The following is a 23,030-nucleotide window of genomic DNA, read 5'->3' on the forward strand; positions in this document are numbered from 1 at the left end:
CATCTTAGTAACTAAAATTGACTGGTTACTAAGAATTAGTCAAACTTTTTTCATACACATAGTCTATTGTTTATTATTGTAGCTAGCATTTATGTAATCCTTTAAGGTTTGCAAATTGCTTTACAAATGTTATTTCAGTTTCATAACCCTGATACTCTATTTTATCTTTGTTTTACTGATGAAGAAACTGAGGCAAACAAGGGTTAAGTGACTTGCCTAGGGTCACACAGAGAGTAAATATTGGTCTTCTTGGTACCAAGTCTGCCTTGTTGGTCAAAAGAAGCTATAGCTCTCTTCATTGTCTTTATGTTGAAAGGCATTTGTATCGAATATCAGTGGGTTTGTTACTTTTCATTAAAATATCTTTTCTGTTTCTTAGGGTCATCCAAAAGTTTGTGAAAAGTTAAAAGCTCTTATGGTGGAATGGACTGATGAATTCAAGAATGATCCACAGCTTAGTCTAATATCTGCCATGATCAAAAACCTTAAGGAACAAGGAGTGACATTTCCAGCTATTGGCTCACAGGTATATTAAAAAGCATTGTTTTGTGTACTGCTCTTTGATGACAACAAATCACCCCCACCCTCCATCATCCATCATCCCCCATTAAAAACAGAGGGGGCCAGGGAAACGCCTTGTAACAAAAAAATCACAGTGGCCATGTTCGAAAGGGTGTACCCTTTTCTGTGCCTCGAGTATAATCTCAGTCAGTGGGTCATTGCTTTATTCAGGTCTTCTGGAGATGTGGCCAGTCACTGTTTTGATTAGTTTTGTAAAGAGTTGTATTGTCTTTACAGTATCATTGTCATTGTATACATTTTTGTTCTGGTTCTGTTCACTCTCCATCATCAATTCATGATTCTCAAGATTTTCTAAAATAATCTCCTTCACCATTTCTTTCTGAGCAATAATATTCCATTATTTCATTATTGATTCAACCATTCCCCAATTGATGGACATTTCCTTAGATTCCAGTTCTACAACCCTTTGGCCTTTTTGATTTATTAATGCTGAATCATATATTTTGCCATTCTTCCCTTCATTTGCTAGAGCACTGAAATCTTGGTATTGGCCTGTTTTGATGTAAGTTGGAGAACCTTGTCAAGTTCTTCTTTGTAAAGGACGGTGGCGCAAAAACTGTAATTATTGTAATAGTTTGTTTTTCTAGCATGAACACTGAAGTGAGATGACCTTACATAATGAAAAATCTGGAAATCTTTTGTCAACTTAAACATCCTTATGGAAATCATTATTCAAGACACAATTAAGGGTTTGATGTCATCTGAATGCCTTAGAAATAAAAAAGTAGTAAAATGGAAAGTGAAGAGCTAGAGTGCTAGTGGGAGGGAGGGGCTAAACTTGTAGAAGTAAGATTTTTACTTACTCCTACAGAAGCAAGTAAATCATGAAGCTGAGCCTTAAGGTAAAATGACTTGGAAATAATGAATTTAGCATTGGCTCAGTATGTATAAATTTTTGCCAGCTTAGAAGGCTTGTATTTCTTTGTTGCCTTTAGGAAAAAAAAGGCATAAAGGAAACTGTAACTGTGGCTGTGTTAGGTGAAGTAATTTGCTGAGGCGAAGGCAGATAGGGAAGAGAAGAGGAGTATTCTAAACATATGTATCACAAATAAGGAATAAAGTAGAGCAGCATTCTCCCATGTCATTCATCCCTGGTTCTGAATGGGCAGTAGTAATATGAGAAATAATAAAAATAATTTTGAGAATCTTACCTTAGTAATATAAAGAATTTAGGAACGGGGATTTAGTTTTGTGATAGGAGACAGGTATGGGTAGATATAATTGCTTTTCTAACTTTTAGGATATTGCTCCAAATTGCTTTCCAGATTTGGCTGGATTAAGAAACCCACCAATAGTGAGTTACATTAGCTTGTTTTCCCTGTAGCCTCTTCTTCAACATTTGACATTTTTCAGTCTCATGGGTATGAAAGGGAAACTTGCTTGGATTACTTTAATGCATTTCTCTAATTATTAGTGATATGAAGAATTTTTTTTTTTTACATGGCTTCTGGTAGCTTAGATTTCTTCTTTGGAAAACTGCGAGTTCAAATTCTTTGACCATTTATCAATTGAGAAATGATTCATTCTTATCATTTGAATCAGTTCCTTGTATATAGAACATTAGACCATTATCAGAGAAACTTTTTGTGAAAAAATACTTTTCTTCAGTTATGTTTCCTCTTCTAATTTTGGCTGCATTAATTTTGTTTCTTGCAAAATGTTTTTAACTTTAATAAAAATCACCCATTTTAGCTTCTCTAATCTCTCTCTTGTTTAATTATGAACTCTTCCCTTTAATGTGTGGTCGCCTTAAATTAGAAGTTTTAGCACCAGTCTTTGGGCATTAAGCATTTATTAAAGCATACCAGGTATTCCCCTGGAGTTTAGAAAGTTAAAAAAAGGCCTATCTCGCTTAGAGTTCCAGCCTGGTTGGGTTCTTTCTCAAGTCCTCTGCCATGAGCCTGCTTCAACCACGAACTACTCAAACCGAGTGTGGAAGCTTTTTTTATAGGTCTGGAGCAGAGGCGGTCCTTACACACTGCTTCAAGCTGATTGGTTGGCGCCTTCCAAATTCATTGATTCACTGCACTTGAAGGTGGTCTCAAGTTGAGTTCAGAGTCCTTAGCTTCTAAGAACAATACCTCCTTAAGGTCTAACCAGGTGTGGTTACAATCTAGTTAACTTGAAGTAGGCTAATCCAAAGTCAATCACTCTGACTTCATTCAGTCAGTTTAGATTACTCTCCAGGTGGGACTTTTGAGTATCTGCTAAATCCCATTATTTTCTAACATTCCCCCTGTGCTTTGTTAAGAAACATTGTTTCCTTAATGAAGCAATAACATTGCAGATACTTATGACTAATAATGTAAAGGGAATGAAAAGAGAAAAGAAATTGAGGGACTCACTGACAGTAAACTAAAGGGTCACTCCCTGGTCACTATTACAAATAGCGTAAAATAGGAAAATGTCCATTTAAGTCTTTGGAAGTCTTTTCTCAGATGATTCTTGGGATGTCCTCTAGGTGTAGTTGTGGAATGGAAGTCTTCTCAGGTGTTTCAGATGCTGGTAATTAACCAGGAAAATTTCCTCCAAAATTGAGCTTAACAACTTTAAATAGCTTTGCTAATAAATCAAACAATGAGAGTTCTCAAAAATGTGTCTAAGGAAATTCAGAATCTTAGTTGTTACACATGAAACATATAGTATAAACAATTACTACACTAGATATCTTAAAGGTAATTTTTTTCTCATTCTGATTTTATGTTTGATGTCACTCTATGTTCAAGGCATATATCCATTTGGATACTATGTACACTATGTAAGATGTTGGACCTATACCTAGTTTATGTAAGGCATATTTTTAAAAGTTGACGTGTCAAAAGTGGATATATTGCTGGACTTGGGGGGTCAAGAAGACCTGGGTTCAGATCCCTTGTGACATTCGTCAGTTTTGTGACCATGTAATATCAAGCAAATTATTTAACTTCTTGAGCATCAGACAACTTTCTAAGAAGATGTATCATTGGAGGGAGCTCCCATACTAAATAGGCTCTCAACTATTGATATAAGGGTGATTTTTATTAACTCGTTAAGTCTTAAGGTAAGGTAGTAACCAGGCCCAAATTCTGGGCATTTTTGGCAGCACTACTGGCAATTTTCACAAGGTAATCTTTCTTTGTTCTTCTTGACAATGAAGAAATCTTTTGTGCCCTTAGTGTGCACTTGGAATCTGATTCTTCAAGTTAAGTACTACTTAGCTAGTCAGCTGTGCCTTACATTCTATTTCACACAAAGTGGCAAAATCTAAGAGATCCTAGATTCTGTAAAGTTTACAACTTGCATCTCCATTTGCAATGAGAAAAAGAAAACTTTTCAAAGTAAATTTAATTGCAAATTTGTTTCTGAAGAAATTGTGTTAAATTTAATGTCATATAATGTGCAGATTTTTTTTTGTAATACATTGAGTTTTTGTTTTTTTTTTAATGAACTTGAATAAGCCTCAACAAATATTTTCATATCCAAAGAACAGGAAAAAGAGGGTTGTATATAAAACTGTGAGTTTCCATTTTGTACAACTTTTTTTTAAAATATACCTGATATTTATCACAGAAGTAGCAGAACTACCCTACTTGTCTTTGTCCCCTTTTAAATGTAAATGTAAAATGTGTAATTTTCACATTTCATTTATACTTTACTCTGTACTCCTTTCCCCCTTTACTCCCTCACTTCACTGCCCTCTACTCCCTTTATCTCTCTTCCATCTTCTCCTTTCTTTTCTTCTCTTATTTTTGTATTTACTATCATTTCCTACTCCCTTCCCCCAATAAAAATCCTTCCTTGTAATAAAAAGTATAGTAAAACAAAACATTTACAGTTCCTCCATGTCTGTTGCTTTATAGACTATAACCTCTATGGGAAGTGTAATTCATTATCAGTATTCTGGAGTCCTTATTGATTATTACATTTATTGGAGTTCTTAAGTCATTCAAAATTATTTTACTTTAGAGTGTTTAGTCATTTTATAAATTGTTCTCCTGGTTTTACTTTCTTTACTCTGTATTAATTTGTATAAATTTTTCCAGATTCTTCTGAATCTATTTCTTTCATCATTTTAAAAAATTATGCAATAATATTCCATTATGTTCCTATACCATAATTTGTTCAATTATTCCTTAGTTGATGGGTACTTACTTTGTTTATAGTTCTTTGCTATAAAAAAGTACATATTTATTTTTATGCATCTGGGTCTTTTTCTTCTTTCTTTGTTTTCTTTAGGGGCTGGGTCAAAGATTTATATATATATATATTTATATATATAGAGAGAGTACATGTTTATGCATCTAGGTAGACCAATAATTTTCAAATTATCCTTCCTGGACCTATTTTCCAGGTCAGCAGTTTTTCTCAGAAGATATTTCACATTGCCCTCTATTTTTTTATTCATTTGGATTTGCTTTATTGTGTCTTGGTTTCTCATAAAATCACTGGCTTCCATTTGTTCAATCCTTGTTCTTAGGCAATTGTTTTCATCAGAGAGCTTTCGTACCTCCTTTTCCATTTGGCCAATTTGACTTTTCAAGCTGTTGACTTTTTTCTCATGTCTTTTCTCATGTCTTTCCTGCATCTCTCCCTCATTTCTCTTTCCATTTTTTCCTCTACCTCCCTATCTTTATCTTCAAAGTCCTTTTTGAGCACCTCTATGGCCTGAGACCAATTCATATTTTTCTTGGAAGCTTTAGATATAGGGTCCCTGACGTTGACATCTTCCTCTGAGGGTGCCCCTCAGTCTTCCTTGTTACTGAAGAAACTTTCTATGGTCCTCACCTTTCTGTATCTGCTCATCTTTCCTTTCTTTTACTTGACTTTTAGCTCCTTAAAGTGGGGCACTGTTTCCAAGCTGCAGTATCCCAAGCTTCAAAAGTCTCAGGTGGTATGATTGAAGTAGGATCAGGTTCTTCACTTGCCTGGCCTGTTTCGTGGTCCTTAGATGACCCCAGACCAACTTGGTAATCAGCCAGCTTTGTGTGTTGTGGTTGTCAGCCCCTTCCCCACCTGGGTCCCTGCTACTCGAGCCTACCTCCTGGTTCTCAGCAGGGGTGAAAACCCAAGTTCTGCCTCAGCACCAGCATAGACCCCTGTAGTCTCCCCCCTGCCAAGGGCTCAGCTCTCTCACCAGACTGTGAGCTTAGTTCCAGACAACACTGGCACTTCAACTGATTCGGAGGCTCTGGGGGTCTGCTTCTCTGGGGAGGCCTTCCTGGGACTGGATCTGTGTCAGGGTGACTGTGGGGTTGGGCTGGAGCACATCAGCTCCCTCCTTCTGAACTTCCAAGCTGTTCTTGGTTAGAAGATGATTTCGGCACATTCTTCTGTGAGTTTTGCTCCTCTGGGCATTTTCCTATGACCTTATTTGGATGTTTTTTGGAGCGATTGTGTCATGAGTTCACAAGAGGCATCTTCCAATCTGGAGAGTTGTTTCTAGTCTGTTGTCCCCAACCTTGATCTCCATCTCCTTGCAACATGGATGTCAATCATCCTTGGTTTGCCTTTTTGGGGAGTATTTTGTTAAGGCTAAGTAGGAAAGTCCTGGTAGTCATTAGGGTAGCTGAGTATATAAAAAAATGTTTTAGAGTTAACTATAAAGCATTTTGTTTGTTTCTTTTGATTAGGCTGCAGAACAAGCGAAAGCAAGCCCAGCTCTTGTAGCTAAGGATCCTGGTACTGTGGCTACCAAAAAGGAAGAGGAAGATCTAGCGAAAGGTGAGTGTGCACTAAGTGACTGCTAACTGAGAGAGAAGTTCTTTATTTCAGAGGAGACCTAGCATGTCTTTATTTATTAATTTATGTGAAACTTCAGGATCAGTGATTATAGTTTAATTTTTTTTAGCAACAAACAGTTATTTTATTTTCCAGTTACATGTAAGGGTACTTTTCAACATTCATTTTCATAGGATTTAGAGTTCCAAATTTTTCTCCCTCCCTTTCCTACCCCCTCCACAAGATCGCATCCAGGTTATATATGTACAATCCACAAGTGTTCTTTTTATCAGTTCTTTCTATAGGGGTGCATAGTAAGCTTCCTCATTAGTTCCTCGGGATTGTCTTGGATCATTGCATTGCTAAGAGTAGTTAAGTCATTCACAATTGCTTATTGAACAATACTGCTGTCACTATGCACAATGTCCTCCCAGCTCTGCTTACTTCATTATACATCAATGTTCATTAGTCTTTCCAGGTTTTTTGGGGATCATCCTGTTTGTCATTTCCTGTAGCATAAGACCATTCCACTACAATCATATACCACAACTTCTTCCATCATTCCTCAATTGATGGACATTCCCTTGATTCTCAATTCTTAGCCTCCACCAAGAGTTGCTATAAATATTTTTTTGTACAATTTTTCCCCCTTTTCTCTTTTTCATGATTACTATTGTTAACTGTTTCCCTTCCATCTTCTTCCCTTCCCCATGATATTTATTCTATTACCCATCTTCTTTCATCCTATCACTCTTCAAAAGGGATTTGCTTCTGTCTGTCCCCTCCCCCACTCTGCCCTTCTTTCTTTTGCACCTCTCACTTTATCCCCTTCCCCTCCTATTTTCCTGCAGGGTTAGAGGGATTACTCCACCCAATTGAGGGTGTACATTATTCCCTCCTTGAACCAATTCTAATGAGATTGAGGTCTTTGAGCCAATTCTGATGAGTGTTTGGTTCATTTACTGCCCAGATTAAATAGATTACTCTACCCAGTTGGGTGTGTCTGTTAGTCCCTCCTTGAGGTAGCTCCGATGAGTTTAAGGTCTTTGAGCCTTTTCTGATAAGTGTAAAATTCATTTACTGCCCTGCTCCTCTCCCATCTCTTCCCCTACTCCATAAGCCAATTCTGATGAGATTGAGGTCTTTGAGTCAATTCTGATGAGTGTTAGGCTCATTTACTCCCCAGATTAAATACATTACTCCCCCCAGTTGGGTGTGTGTGTTAATCCCTCCTTGAGGCAACTCTGATGAGTTTAAGGTCTTTGTGCCTTTTCTGATGAGTGTAAAATTCATTTACTGCCTTGCTCCTCCCACATCTCTTCCCCCACTCCATAAGCTTTTTCCTGTTTCTTTCAAGTAGGATTTCACCTCTGCCCTTCCCCCTCCCCCAGTGCATTTCCTTCAACCCTCAATTTAACCCTAAAGATGTCATCATGGGGCAGCTAGGTGACACAGTAGACAAAGCATCCACCCTGGACCCAGGGGGAGCCCAGCCAAAACCCGGGCCTCAGACACAAGACAGTCGCCAACTGTATGACCCCAGGTATGTCCCCCAGCTCCAATTTTTTATGATTCTCTAGGGTCTTGTATTTGAAAGTCAAATTTGCCATTCAGTTCAGGTCTTTTCATCACAAATATCTGAAAGTCTTCTTTTTCATTAAAGTCCCATTTTTTCCGCTAAAAGATTATGCTGAGTTTTGCTGGGTAGGTGATTCTTGGTTGTAATTCCATTTCCTTTGCCCTTTGGAATATCATATCCCATGACCTCTGGTCCTTTAATGTAGAAGCTGCTAGATCTTGTTGCTATCCTGACTGGGGCTCCATAGTACTTGAATTCTTTCTTTTTGGCAGCTTGCAATATTTTCTCCTTGACCTGAGAGCTCTGGAATTTGGCTACAATATTCCTAGGAGTTTTCCTTTTGGGATCTCTTTCTGGAGGTGATCAGTAGATTCTTTCAATTTCTATTTTAGCTTCTTCTTCTAGAATTTCAGGGCAATCTTCCCTGAGAATATCTCAGAAGATGATGTCTAAGCTCTTTACTTGATCATGGTTTTCAGGTATACCAATAATTTTTAAATTATCCTTCCTGGACCTATTTTCCAGGTCAGCAGTTTTTCCCAGAAGATATTTCACATTGCCCTCTATTTTTTTATTCATTTGGATTTGCTTTTTTTGTCTTGGTTTCTCATAAAGTCACTGGCTTCCATTTGTTCAATCCTCGTTATTACGCAGTTGTTTTGATCAGAGAACTTTTGTACCTTCTTTTCCATTTGGCCAATTTGACTTTTCAAGCTGTTGACTTTTTTCTCATGTCTTTCCTGCATCTCCCTCATGTCTCTTTCCATTTTTTCCTCTGCGTCTCTAACTTTATCTTCAAAGTCCTTTTTAAGCACCTCTATGGCCTGAGACCAATTCATATTTTTCTTGGAAGCTTTAGATATAGGGTCCCTGACGTTGACATCTTCCTCTGAGGGTGCCCCTCAGTCTTCCTTGTTACTGAAGAAACTTTCTATGGTCCTCACCTTTCTGTATCTGCTCATCTTTCCTTTCTTTTACTTGGCTTTTAGCTCCTTAAAGTGAGGCACTGTTTCCAGGCTGCAGTATCCCAAGCTTAAGAAGTCCCAGGTAGTATGATTTAAGGAGAATCAGGTTCTTGACTTGCCTGGCCTGTTTCTTGGTCCTTAGATGACCCCAGACCAACTTGGTAATCAGCCAGCTTTGTGTGTTGTGGTTGTTAGCTCTGATGAGCCTATGCCCCTTCCCCACCTGGGTCCCTGCTACTCGAGCCTACCTCCTGGTTCTCAGCAGGGGTGTAAAATCCAAGTTCTGCCTTAGCACAAGCAAAGACCCCTGTATTCTCCCCCCTGCCAAGGGCTCAGCTCTCTCACCAGACTGTGAGCTTAGTTCCAGACAACACTGGCACTTCAACTGATTCAGAGGCTCTGGGGGTCTGTTTCTCTGGGGAGGCCTTTCTGGGACTGCATCTGTGTCAGGGTGACTTCGGGGTTGGGCTGGACTCCTTTATCAGCACAGCAGCTCCCTCCTTCTGACCTTCCAAGCTGTTCTTGGTTAGAAGATGATTTCAGCACCTTCTTCTGTGAGTTTTGCTGCCCCAAGGCATTTTCCTATGGCGTTATTTGGATGTTTTTTGGAGCAATTGTGTCATGAGTTCGGGAGCTCACTGCCTTTCCTCCGCCATCTTGGCTCCACCCCGGAAGTCTCTATAGTTTAATTTTAAAAGTTTTTTTTGTGGAATAATAAATACGCATTTCTTTAAAAAAATCACCACCAGTGTCCCCAGTAGTACTAGTCATAGAAATACAATGTAATTGCATGATAAGCACATTTTCTGACTTCAATTACATGTGCTAGGCAGAGAGCAGGAAGACTATTCCCAACTTTTCCACTTGATGAGAGTATGCCCTGTAGTGAGCTCAAGATGTGATAGGTGAATCTACTTTTCTTTCATTCTGCCTTAGTTCTCACATGCCTCTTAAAGTATGAAGATCTCACTTAATTGAATGGGATTCTGGAATCTCTCTTCTTACCCACAGTCTATTGTGCCTAAGGTGGTAGAGCTAATGAATATCACAGCTGTAGTTGACCTTCGTAGTAGTAGTATTCTTGATCATCTAGAATCATCCATGTTCCCTATATATATCTCCTTTTGTCTGTCTTATGGCAAAGCTGAAGGAAGAAACAGATATGTGTGATCACCTTCTACTATGATCAAACTGAAGTGTGAAGCACTTTGAAGACTGCTTTGTCCCCCCATCTTCAATTTACCTAATTTTTTTTCCTTCTGCCTGAATAGAAACCCTGGCTCCTACCTCTCTTATAATTGGTAATTTAATTGGGTGTTGCAAAAAAATAAAGTAAAATTTGTGCGCATTTTTTTCCATGGCAACAGTCTTGGATTTATTTTCTCTTAATAGCTGCTTTCTTTTAAAGAAACTCTTTCCAGGTATAGCTGTTTAGAAATATACTGTCTTATCATAGGTGACTTAAAGGATTTTTCAAGGGTGATTATGACATACTGATTTTTCCTTTATAGGCTGACTTTAGAACATAACCTCTATAAAGTTTTAATCTACCATGTTTGGGGGAGGGGAGAATGGGGCAGAATATGAGGGGGGTGTGTATATGTTGTATGTGTAATTCTCTGATCTTTATATTGTTATTCAGTGAAGAGTAGTGATGTGATGCTGATTCAGTATGCGATGGCCTTTTAGTGCATGAATGGGAACAACCGTTCTTTGTTTCTTAATTTGGAATGCTTGGCAAGTTACTGAATAGAATTGTAGAGGTTTAGAAACTTATTAAGGTATTTCTGATGACTCTCTAATCACCTGCCTCCTACAAAGTCAGGGGAGGAGGAAGGGTATTCTTGATTTACAGAATAGAAGCCATAAAATATTTTCCCTCTAAAAACAACATTTTAACTAGTTGGTAAAAGTAGGCAAATGAATACTTTTGTTACTATGCTTTAGGTACATTATAGATGAACTAAGTTTCAGTGGCTGACCTGAGAACTTAACACTATAATGTGTCCCCAGGGTCTACAAGGGCTCACTTAGAATATTTGGACCATGGGTCACATGTATTGATTCATCTGTATATCCTAAAATTTAGGGGTGTGTATCTGTAGTTTTACTTCTTACAAGAGTATTGTAGAGGAGTATTAAGAAAATGACCTTCTGTGTTTCTTCACTTTAATTTCCAATTGTTCTCTTTCATCTAAGATTTGATTTGTGTTTTTGTTTTTTTGCAGGGCAGTGAGGGTTAAGTGACTTGCCCAGGGTCACACATCTAGTGTCAAGTGTCTGAGGCTGGATTTGAACTCAGGTCCTCCTGAATCCAGGGCTGGTGGCACTGCACCACCTAGCTGCCCCCTTTCATCTAGGATTTGTATAGAAATAGATAAAATAAGCTTATTGTGCTGGACATTGGGAAGACCTGGAGTCAAGTCCTGCCTCTGGTACTTCAAAAAAGTTACTTAACCATTTCATCTTCAGTTTTCTTATCTTTGAAATGGGGATAATAATACCTATGAAAATTGTTGTGATGCAAATGAGAAAATATATATTGTTTGTAGAAAACACTTCTACAATTTGATTGCCTTTCTTCATTGAAGTTTAAGACACTGGATTCATTTCAAGAATATGGGGAAATTTTTATCACATCAGCAAAGATCCCCAACTTTTCTTTTCTTTTTCTATTTAAATTTTCACCTGTGACAAATTTGTAAGCCACAGATGGGCTTCAAAGGAACATGAGGGAGCAGCTCCTACCAAAGAAATGTTTGTGGGCATCTCACATTCTTTCCAGACTATGCCTTTGTATTCCTGCTAGATTGCTACTAAGAAGGCTTCTCCAGGTCACCACACTCTTAATACTCATTATTCCATGGCCCAGGCTGAACAGTCCTGAGTCCTGTACTTTGTCTCTTTCTGTTTTGGAGAATCTTTTAAGGCTTATCATAAAATCAAAACCATCATATTTCCTCTTTCACTAGGCACAGCCCTAAGCCAGAAATGGGAAAGGAAAGAAATCCTTGTCTCCTCTCTGGACAGACAGAGAAGGTTCATTCTCTCTCCATCTTTATTTCTATATGTCATGGTATTCACCAGTTTCCTCCATTTTAGAGCCACACCACACAGTTGATGAACAGATGAATCACATAGGAGCTATGATTCATCACAGTTTTTTATGAAAAAGATCCACTAATAACAACAAGATTTAAAGAACTAAAGAAAATCATGTAGGGAATTAACTGCAACTGCAGATACAGAGGAATAGGAAAGGGGTCAGCCTTTCTCAGTTCTCAAAGTTGAGGTCACCACCAGTGGTTTTAATCCTTTTCTCCCCTTGCTCACTATCTGGCTAACACAAACCCAAAATGAGGCAGCATGGTGTAGGTGATGGAGTGCTGGACTTAATTCCATTAAGCGAATTGAGTTTAGATTCCACCTTAGATACTTGCTAGGTGATAATGGGCAGACCTTTCACTTCTGACTTTGAGTTTAGTCATCTCTAAGTTGGAGATCATAATAATTTTATTGATAATAAGGTAAGTGTTTTCTAGTCTTTTGTGTTGTCAGCAGAAGGCTGTTCCTCTCCTCTGTTCATTGTAGAAGCTAAGCACATTTTTCTTGCAAATTTTATAATTCATTTCTTCCTGCCAAAAGTTTGCTGCCCTTTTTGTTTTTACTCTTGCCTTCATCACCTTTAATTAGCCAGAAATGCTATTACTTTATTCCTCTAGTGGAACCTAACTCAAGGGGAAAATTCCTTTCCCACCCCCCAGTTATCACACTGTGGAGGATGATAGAGAGCTGAGACGCTGTGAGAAAGGTTTACTTTCCAATGCTGATTTTTAAATCAATCAGACTTTGGCCTTTTTGTTTCTTCTCCAGGTAAACCATCGATCCAGGTGCGTAGTTGAATTTAGCACAGTGTGTATATAATTCAACTCTACTATAAATGTGAATGTTATGGTATGAGTCTTGTCCCCTACCTAATACCACTATTAGGTGTAGTACTGTTTGTTACAAACTTAGTATACGTTAAATGACATACGTTTTCTTTCATCATAACTTTAGTTTTGTAGACAGTATTAAAAACCTAAACAACTTATTCTTGCAAATCAAGGCCATATTTTAAAAAACGTATCAAGCAACTACAATTTTAGATTTCTATATATTTATTGAGTAATCATTTACTAGAGAGTCTAGAAAAAAATACAACAAGGGGAGACTGCTAGGAGAGTATTTTTAAATTAAGCCATGAGGTCAATAAGGTTTGATATGAGAGTTTGACTTTTGATTATGCAAGGTAATTTATATGCTTTTGTAAACATTAAAAATTGTGTGCCTTTTGTGGATGCTGGTGATTTTTTAGTTACTTAAATGAAGTAAAATGATGTAACATTGCAAGAACTGATCATGAGGTAATTAAGTATTGTAATTGGCTAAGCTATTTGCTTTTCTGAAAGGGTATAGCTACATATTGTAAAATTCTTTGTTATGCATTGAATTGTTGTCCTTATTTTCTTGCTTATTATCTGTGTGACATTAGGCAAGTCAGATAACCCCTCTATGTCTTAGTTTACTCCTCTTTGAAAGGAGAAGGTTTGAACTTAGTCATTTACAACAATCCTTCAAGCTCTGGATCCTATGTTACTGTCAAATTCACATGACCTGGTATGCTTAGATGTGGAGACTATATAAGACAATTATTTATTAAAATTCAACTATTTTTCAGCCATTGAGTTGTCACTGAAAGAACAAAGGCAACAGCCAGCCACACTTTCCAATTTGTATCCAAGCACATCAAGCCTCTTAACTAACCACCAACATGAAGGTAGGAAAGTTCGTGCTATCTATGATTTTGAAGCTGCTGAAGATAATGAACTAACATTTAAAGCTGGAGAAATCATTACAGTTCTTGATGACAGGTAATTACCTTTTAAGTTTTTATATATATACACACAAAAGAGCGTTCTGGACTTGAAAATATTATGTCTTTATATTGAGAGGCAGAGTGGCATGTTAGAAGGAGAACAGACATCAACGTCAAGAAGATGTGGCTTTAAGTTCTACCTCTGACGCATACTGGCTGTGGGTCTCTGGGTAGTTAATTCACTTAATCTCTCAGTGCCCTCTGGCCACTCTCTAAGTCTATAAATTCTTCTCCCCCAGCTCCCACCCTCTGTTTTCTTCCTTTACTCCTTTCCCCATGCTGGAGCCTCTCAGAATCCACCTGTCGATGTAGCCTACTGTAATGTTCACATGGCTTGGGGGAATTGGGGGACACCCCCCCCCATCTGTCCTGCTTCTGCCATTAAAGGGTCCTTCTGACCTTACCATCTGCTCTGCCTCTATAATCTGCAGAATTCCTTTCTCCCTGCTCTGTGATCTAACTACTGCTGTAACTTAAGGATCCCTAGGCCTTTCCCCTTGCACCCTTAAAATTTAACTGGATTTTCTGAACACCCTACAACTAAACTTCCTTTTTATCTATTGTCTGCCCCATTTAGAATATGAGCTCCTTGAGAACAGGCACTGCATAGCCTTTTCCATTCTCATCACTAATGTTTGGCATTTAACAACTGCTTTTTCATTTGCATTCATTTTCATTCATTTATTCATTCATTTATGTCTTAGCCAGTAAGGTCATAGGTTTGGACAAATACACAGTCATGTGTGCATTTTGTGCGTATTGTACCTAATCTAATTGAATGTTATTGTCAAACACTACCTTTAACAATTTTCATTATTAATTAAATTATCAGCAACAGTTTTATCTTAGCAGCATCTCAAACATAGGCTTATTCTGCTGTTGGATTTGCTATTGCTGATGGTACATGTTGATCTTCATAGAAAAACTTTTTGTATGTTGTATATTCTATTTTTTGTTACGCTTTTATTTTGTTTCCTTGTTTGTTTTCCTTATATATATATTTTGTTTCATTACATCATATTCCATTTATTTCCTTATAATTTCTTTAATTTAAACCCATTTCACATAGAGCTGACATATATTCTGCCACAATGTTTAATGCTTTAATATGTGCTTAAAAGGATCTTTCCATTGATTTTAGTGATCCCAACTGGTGGAAAGGTGAAACTCATCAAGGCATAGGGTTGTTTCCCTCTAATTTTGTGACAGCTGACCTCAGTGCTGAACCAGAAATGAGTGAGTATCATGCAAACTGTGTACTGAGAATGCTGCTGTACATAGAATAATCTTGTACATAGTGAGGAACCAACCAGAAGGAATCATAGCATGTTTGAATTTACAGGAATAGAGACTTGTGCTGGGTCAGCGATCACCTCCTCTCTTTGAGCAGACATCCAGGGCATTGCTGTCCTAGTTTTATACTTATTAACATTCTATAAGTGTCTGCTTATACTTTTTTTCAGGTCATACTTCCTTTAAAATTTATTTGTGTTTTAAAAATTTCTGTTTATTAGCCAGACATTTTAGTAGTCTAGACTAGAAAACAAATCTAGGCTAGAAAGACTACATACTTTTTCATTCACCAGGTTAGTTCATTTTTTTTTCCTGGGGGGTGGGGTAGAGTGGATCATGTGCTGGATTTACATAATTTTTCTTTTAAAAATTATTATTAAATTTTATTTTTAGGTCACTATCTTATATGAATGTATTCTCCCTCCCCAAACCATAGTTATATTCCTTGTGATGAAATATAACAAAGTAAGGAGTTCAGCAAAACTAACAACAAATCAGCTGAGTTTGACAGTGTATGCTGTGTTTGCCCACCCATAGTCTTCCGTCTTTGCCAGGAAGGGAGGGGACTGCATTTTCTCACCTTCTTTTTGAGGCTAAATTTGGTTATTATAATTATAGAGCAGGCAGTGTTTTTTTTTCTTTCCAGTTACATTGTTCATATGTAGGCCTTGTGCTGAGCTGGATGTCACAGCCCTGAGCCAATAAACAGGTTATTCTGTGGTCAGGAACTCCAGCAAGTGCTTCTCACAGACCATGTGTTGTTCAACAACCTAATGCAGAGAGCAGTGTATTCTTGCCATGCCTGTTTTCTCAGTGGCCTGTTTTAGTGGAAGGGCATTCCTGTGGGCTGCCTGAAATGCAGCATATGTTTTAACATGAAGCATTTGAAACATGTCCTGGAGGGCGTGGGGCTTTACTTTATAATCAGCTTAGCTTTGGTGTGTGTGTGTGAGAGGGGGTCGGGGCAGGGAGAAGGCATCAGACACCTACTGTGTCCCCAGAACTGTACTATATCTATTTCCCCCATTTCACAAATAAGAAAACGAAGCAAAGAAGATATATGACTGTGCGTGCAGAAAAAAATGGCAAAAATTTTTCTTTTGGATGCTAGCATTTTCATAATGTGAATAAAAATTCACTTCTTCAATGCTTTATTGATTCCCTACTCTTTGTATGGCATTGGGAATCCAGGGAGCAGCTTTCTTTCCTCAAGGAGCTTACCTTCTAGGGAACAGCTACAGCAAACACATAAACACATGTATATGAATGTATGCAGCCATGTACACACGTGTGGGTAATGTGCACATATAGACACATGCCTATCTACATACATATACATATACACACGCGCACACACATATGTGAGGGGGAGGCAGAGAGGGACAGGGAGGGAGAGAAGGTTAAAAATGGAAATGGCTTCACCGAGGGAGTAGCAACTGATCTGACCCCTGAGACCAGTTTAGGAGGCTATTACGGTAGTCCAAGTAAGGACATATGTTCCTGACAATTGTATTTTCAGGACTTTACACATCATATAAGGGAAGTATCCTTATATGTATCATATATCAGTGAATGTAATGGTTATTTTAGACAGAAGATTAGGGTGGTAGGAAAGAGCAAGATGAACTTCCTACTTCTAGGAAGTGCCAAATGGCTTTTTTCATCACAAAATGTGGTTTGAAAACTAGAGGCAAGTAGATTAGGACACACTATTACCATATTTTACCAAAAGCACTCATTATCTAGATGGAGTTTTCATGCACTCTTCATCCATTTTGGTGGTTAGCTAGGGGTTTTATTTGGTTCTTTTTCTTCCTGTCAGGTTTCATGCAATTACTTAGTATATTAAAATTTGATTCCTTAAATAGAATTTTTATCAGTTTAACTGTTAATGGTATGTTTCCATGAAATGATGAGCATTTAAAAGACCATTATGATTTGATAGTGTTTTTCCCCTCATTAATTTCTGATTTTAGTATATTATAAATCCTTTAGTTTCAGGATTTAGAAAAATATATAACATGGGAAACCACATTAAAAAAAACTTTGACAAAGTCATCACTTTTAGCATGGGTTTATATTTTACCTTATTGCGTGATACACATTTGGAAGGGAGTGATCTCTTGCCTCTTCAAGGACTATAAGGAATTTTAAGATTATTAGTAAGAAAAAGTGAATTGTCACTTCATCAGATTATACTCTGAAGAATTAGAGTCTCTCAGCCTAGTTGCCTTTTGGGGTAGAGTTTCAATTAGTGTTCGAACAGTTACTAATTTTGCTATAACTGAAAATATTTAGTAATTCATACATTTAAAAAATGCTTATACGTTACAGTTAAAACAGAGAAGAAGACGGTACAATTCAGTGATGATGTTCAGGTGGAAACAATAGAGCCTGAGCCTGAACCAGTATATATTGATGAAGTAAGTATACTATTGTCTTCATAACTTTTTTCATTTTAAAATGGAATTGATCCATAAGATGATTATGTATAACTAAAACTTGTCTTAAAAATAACATCTATTTGTTGAATATCATTGAAAAGAATTTATAGTTCTGCCACAGGAACTTAGTACCATTAGTAAGTTATTATAAAAATTAGAGCAAAATATTAATAAAAATGGAGAACTTAGGCTAGGAAAAAATTTTGTTTACGTGTGTGTGTGTGTGTGTGTGTGTCTATACACGCATATAAAATTTTTTCCTCCATAATTATAAAATATACTTTTTTGGAGAATACTGTAGTTTATCCACTATTTCCAATGAAATATTTATGTATATTTTTGGTTTATATCTAAAAAACAGTATATACTTTGCAGTGCCATTTGAAAGCATGTTTGCTATAATGGGAATGCACATTTCTATTCACTAAAACTAAAAACTTTTATGTTTCTGGCATTCTTGAAATGCATTTTTATAATTTCTAATAAATTTTAAAAAGCAAGATTAGTATTGTAACAGTTTTATCATTTAGCACTTTCCTAGAGATTTGACCTTCTTATAAATTCTTCTATAACCTTCATAAAACTTTTTAATTTCAAGGTATGTGCAGTCTATGCACCCTGGGTTTAGGGAATTAGTTCAGAGACTTAAAGGATTTTGTGGACTAACCCAAGGATGCAATGGAAATACCAATAGCTGAAATTATTTATTTACAAAGTGATTTAAGTATGTTGTAGCATTTGAATGTCATGACACTCCCAGTGAATGTCAATATGTTGTAGATTTTACAAGCATTATCTATCCCCATCTTACAAATGACAAAATTGGGGTTTAAAGAAGCTAAACAATTTGGCCCTCATCACTAACCTAGTAAATGTCAAAGGACAGATTCATATATAGGTTTTTGCTCACTCTAATTCCAACATACTTTGTGCTACATCACACTGCCTTCAGAGGACCAATCTAGACTGATGTCCCTACAAGAATTAGAAAAATCATGCTGGATCAGCAAAAGCCCAAACACATTATATTAAAATGCCAGGCTGATTATGCCAGTGATCCATTCATCCTAATTAAATGATACTCTAATAGCAGGATCAGTAGAAATTCTTTGATAGAGCATGGCATTGTGCCAGACTATTTGTTGAATTTTTTTCTTTTTTCTTTTTTTTTTAGGGCAATGAGGGTTAAGTGACTTGCCCAGGGTCACACAGCTAGTATGTGTCAAGTGTCTGAGGCTGGATTTGAACTCAGGTCCTCTTGAATCTAGGGCCGGTGCTTTATCTACTTCACCACCTAGCTACCCCTATTTGTTGAATTGTAATGCTAGGAGAATATGCTTTAGTGTGGAACTTCACTTAAACTCACTTGAAAAATAAAATTGTAAAATGAATGGTAAATATTTATCCTCTTTATTGTTCTGGTGGCAATAACAGATTATTTAAGATACCTTAATTCTTTTGACTTTCAAAGAATGTAGACATAACGATAGCTAACAGAATTAAAATTTGAGGATACATGTGCATCGTCCGTATGAACCATCTTTTGGTCTTGCCACTAACTAGCTGTGTTTCCTTAGACATGTTACTTAATTTCTTTGGTCTGATTTCTGCTTTGACAGAATAAAAAGGGTTGGACTGGAAGATGATCTCTAAGATCTCTTCAGCTGTAAGATTCTGTGGTCTTATTAAAATATATTTTTTGGGGGAAGCAAGTAGGGTCAAGTAATGCTTAGGGTCACACTACTAGTGTCTGAGGCCAAATTTGAACTCGGTTCCACCTGACTCCACAGCCGGTGCTTTATCCACTGCCCTAACTAGCTGCCCCATTAAAAGATATTTTAAATAATTCTTTTATTTAGAATTTGGTGACTGATTTTCGTATCTTTATGGCTTAATACTGTTTTGATATGCTGATCTGGAATCCTTTTAAACCACACAGGAGAAGAGAAATATTCCATTTATGAAATTAAAAAATATTCTTCATTGGAAGTATAAATCGTGCGTTCAAAATGATCTTTCTGTCAACCTTTTAAGCATAGGAGAGTGTCAAAGATAGTTTTGATGATAGAAAGGCAGTGATCATCTGGCCAGCCATTTGAACCTGCTGCATTTAAAACCAGCCTGAGACAGGCAGTGAAACTACTCAGAATACTCAAGGGGCACTTAAGACCCCACTTAAAACTAGAAAATATCTGAAAATATCTGGGCCAGTACTTGCTGAAGCAGATGCCAAAACTCAACTTACTTCTAGGTGTGATGGGAAATGAACTATTAATCAGGACAGTAGTCAACAGAAGTGCCATCCTGAGTTAGCAATGTGCTTAGTAGTGTTATGGTTTCAGCCATTCTCATTCAAAGAACCTGCCCCAGATGCCGCCTTCTTTACTGGGGGAGTAGTGGTTATATGTATGCATCTATTTATACTTCTTACACAGAACCACTTTTTTAGGGTTAAAAAATGAGGATTTTACATGACTTAATGATCACATGACAGTACATTTAAAGTAGATACAGAGGAGTCAACATGGAGGATTCTTGGGCATTGGAAAGTTGTATTGTCAAATATTACTTAACACAAATAAGGAGAATCCATTGTTACTATATGCTCACTACTTTATCACTAAAGGACAAAATGGACCAGCTTCTGCAGATGTTACAAAGTGCAGATCCAAATGATGACCAGCCAGATTTACCAGAGCTGCTTCATTTGGAAGGTAAATGTTATTTTCCTATTAAAGCAATTATTTTTCATGAATGGGACTTGGGACCATCATTAGGATTCAGGCTACTTTGTATACAAATTAAGAATCTTCATGGTTTTTTGCTTTGTCATTATTTAGGGCTCACTTGATTTCTGTGATTAAGGTCTTATTCAGGCTATTTTTGGTCTCTCTACTGCACTGAATCAGACAATTTTAGTCAAAATTTTGGGGATAATTATGGAACAAAGATTTATTAAATGCTTTCTATGTGCCACCTACTGTGAGGGGCACTAGGGATAGATACAAAGATGAAAAATGACAGTCCTTGGGAGGGGAAGAGGGGCTGGCAAAATGTGGCTGTGTGTTGTGTGATCATATCTTTAACATATCTTGTATTCTTAGCAATATGTCACCAAATGGGACCACTTATCGATGAAAAACTGGAAGATATTGACAGGTAAAGAACATAAGTCATTCTGTATCAACATTGTGCTTCTTTTAATTCTGTCTCTAAACTGAGTAGAATCATATCTGCTTACATTGTAAAATATGAAGCGATCAAATTCTTTACCTAAATCTACCAAATCTTTACAAAGTGTAGTAAGGGGGACTCAAAATAGTGAATGCTGACATTATATAGAACTTTAAGGTTTGTAAGGAATGTTATATTCTCAATTAACCTCACAGTCAAATACTTCAGGAATTATCCCCATCTTTCAAATGAGAAAATTGAGGCTCAGAGCTATTAAGTGACTTGTCCATTTTCATATTATTATGTATTGGACTAAGGATTTGAATCTAGCCTCTGCTGATTCCATGTTTGATGCTATCACACTGCTTTATCCATTTGGGACTTCAGGATGAAAATCCGCCAACCCCTCTTCCTTATTACTATGAGGAATTAGTTGATGTTCAATGATCTTGGCTCTTCAGAAATCACTTTAGAATGCTGTTCTTGCTAATAAGAGATCATTTTAATCTGGTCATTCCTTTTACAAGGGGCTAAACCCCAAATAATTGGGGAAACCTTCAGTTGTGGTTGCATAAGCCCCATAAACTACAGGAGTCTCCCTGTTTGGCTTTTATAACTGAATTTTATTTGCCATAGTGTAGAACTTCTGGGGAGCTCAGACCAGAAGTGAGAACAGGGATTCTCTACCACTTTGTAAGAACCACAGGCTAACTTGTACAGTGTAGCATTCTGTGTACATTTTATTTTTTAGTTATAAAGGTTATCATTTAAGCAATTTAGTTTTTAAACAACAACTTAGTTTATAATTGTTGTGTGATATTGCAGAAAACACTCAGAACTTTCAGAACTTAATGTGAAAGTGATGGATGCACTTTCATTATATAACAAATTGATGAATGAAGACCCAATGTATTCCATGTATGCAAAATTACAGAACCAACAGTATTATATGCAGTCACCTGGCGTTTCTGCTTCTCAGGTATGTTTGGATTTTAAAAAAAGCTTTCTTTTTTATGTGTGTGATTTTAAAATTGCGTAATGAAATGATTCAAGGTTTTCATAGCTGTCATTAGTTATTTAGCAGATTCTCACCTGTCTTTTAGTCTCTGTACTATAAAAATATTAGAACAGATTAGCATTTTAAGGTGAAAAGGAATTGTTATGATAAAATAAGAATATCTTGTAGCACACATTGTTGTTTTTGAATATCATAGTAGAAACATCAAATGTTAAATATTTTTAAAAAATCAGATGTTTTGGTTGCCTAGAATGTTCTTAGTCTGTAGTTTGATGGGTCACTAGCTAACTAGATACATTATTCTGAATTAACTTAGTTTCTGTGTTTAAAATAAAAATACTGCTGTTTTATTGTAAGATAAGTAAAACTCTTCTGCAAAATAAAACACTTCTTGTGGCTATAGCTTTTACTACAGCTATCCTTAATAGTGCAGATAATGAATTCCTTAAAGTATTCACATTATTTGAATTTATACTGCGTGTTGCCATTGGGCTGGAGCCATTTTCCATATTTTCCATAATTATAACTTTGAAATCTGTGGATTTAATTACATTCAACTAGTTTATGGGACTGATTATTTGTATTAAGCAAGACTTAGCTATATGCTGAGTCTAAGGTTGTATTTCACAGAAATATTTTCACCTATCTTAAAATTTTGTGTGTACTGTTTTTCATTATAACAGACTAGTCTTTAACATTAACATTACTCTAAAATAATATACCAGACAGTCCTGATATACAGAATGTAAGCATTTTAGGTATGTTCGAGAGAAGTGCATATTATGTGTGTTTAAGAGGAAGGACTTTTTAAGTAAAAACGTAATTTTATATTAAAAAAAAACCACCTGAAGTCCTGCTTGTCTTAGAGAGTGTGTATCTTCTCAAATTGGGCACACAGTATCTGTTCCACAAAGTGATGCCCAGAGAAGATTCTGGTGACTTGGGCAAATGAACACTGTTAATATAAAATAGGGAACTCACATGCAATCTCTTAAAGATCTTCTGAAGTTCTCTCAGGGAGAATAAACAAACAATCAAATGGAAAGAGATTGGAATCGTAGCTATAGTCTGCTCCTTTTATAGATGAGCAAGCTCAGGTGCAGAGAGGCCAGGCTGCTTGCCAGTGTTCATTCACTCTACACTGGCAATTGGTGGATTTGGGGCTTTTAAGATCTAAGGCTCTTCCCACTGCCCCACCACCTCCTTCAGTCAGAGAGGGCCTGGGAGAGAAGTCTTTGTCTCCTTGTCACACAGGTAATCATGAATGGAAGTAAGAGACCTCAGCCTTGGCAGCTGGAAATCCATCTCACTGCCATGCATTGGATCATTGTCAGGTGGAACCTAGAGTCAGTTATGTGTC

General features: G+C 36.9%; 1 protein-coding gene across 1 annotated transcript in view; it reads left to right on the forward strand.

The window, feature by feature from the left end:
* Positions 1-23,030, forward strand: part of STAM (signal transducing adaptor molecule) — a 72,794-nt gene that overhangs the window by 41,257 nt on the left and 8,507 nt on the right. The window contains exons 5-12 of the mRNA XM_043967367.1: positions 380-526; positions 6,192-6,282; positions 13,544-13,736; positions 14,883-14,977; positions 17,369-17,457; positions 20,105-20,192; positions 20,583-20,637; positions 21,478-21,631. Of these exons, the coding sequence (XP_043823302.1) occupies positions 380-526; positions 6,192-6,282; positions 13,544-13,736; positions 14,883-14,977; positions 17,369-17,457; positions 20,105-20,192; positions 20,583-20,637; positions 21,478-21,631 (912 nt within the window). The remainder of the gene's footprint in view (positions 1-379; positions 527-6,191; positions 6,283-13,543; positions 13,737-14,882; positions 14,978-17,368; positions 17,458-20,104; positions 20,193-20,582; positions 20,638-21,477; positions 21,632-23,030) is intronic.

Source organism: Dromiciops gliroides, chromosome 5 (genome assembly GCF_019393635.1).
Source record: "Dromiciops gliroides isolate mDroGli1 chromosome 5, mDroGli1.pri, whole genome shotgun sequence".
In the NCBI taxonomy this organism is placed as follows: Eukaryota; Metazoa; Chordata; class Mammalia; order Microbiotheria; family Microbiotheriidae; genus Dromiciops; species Dromiciops gliroides.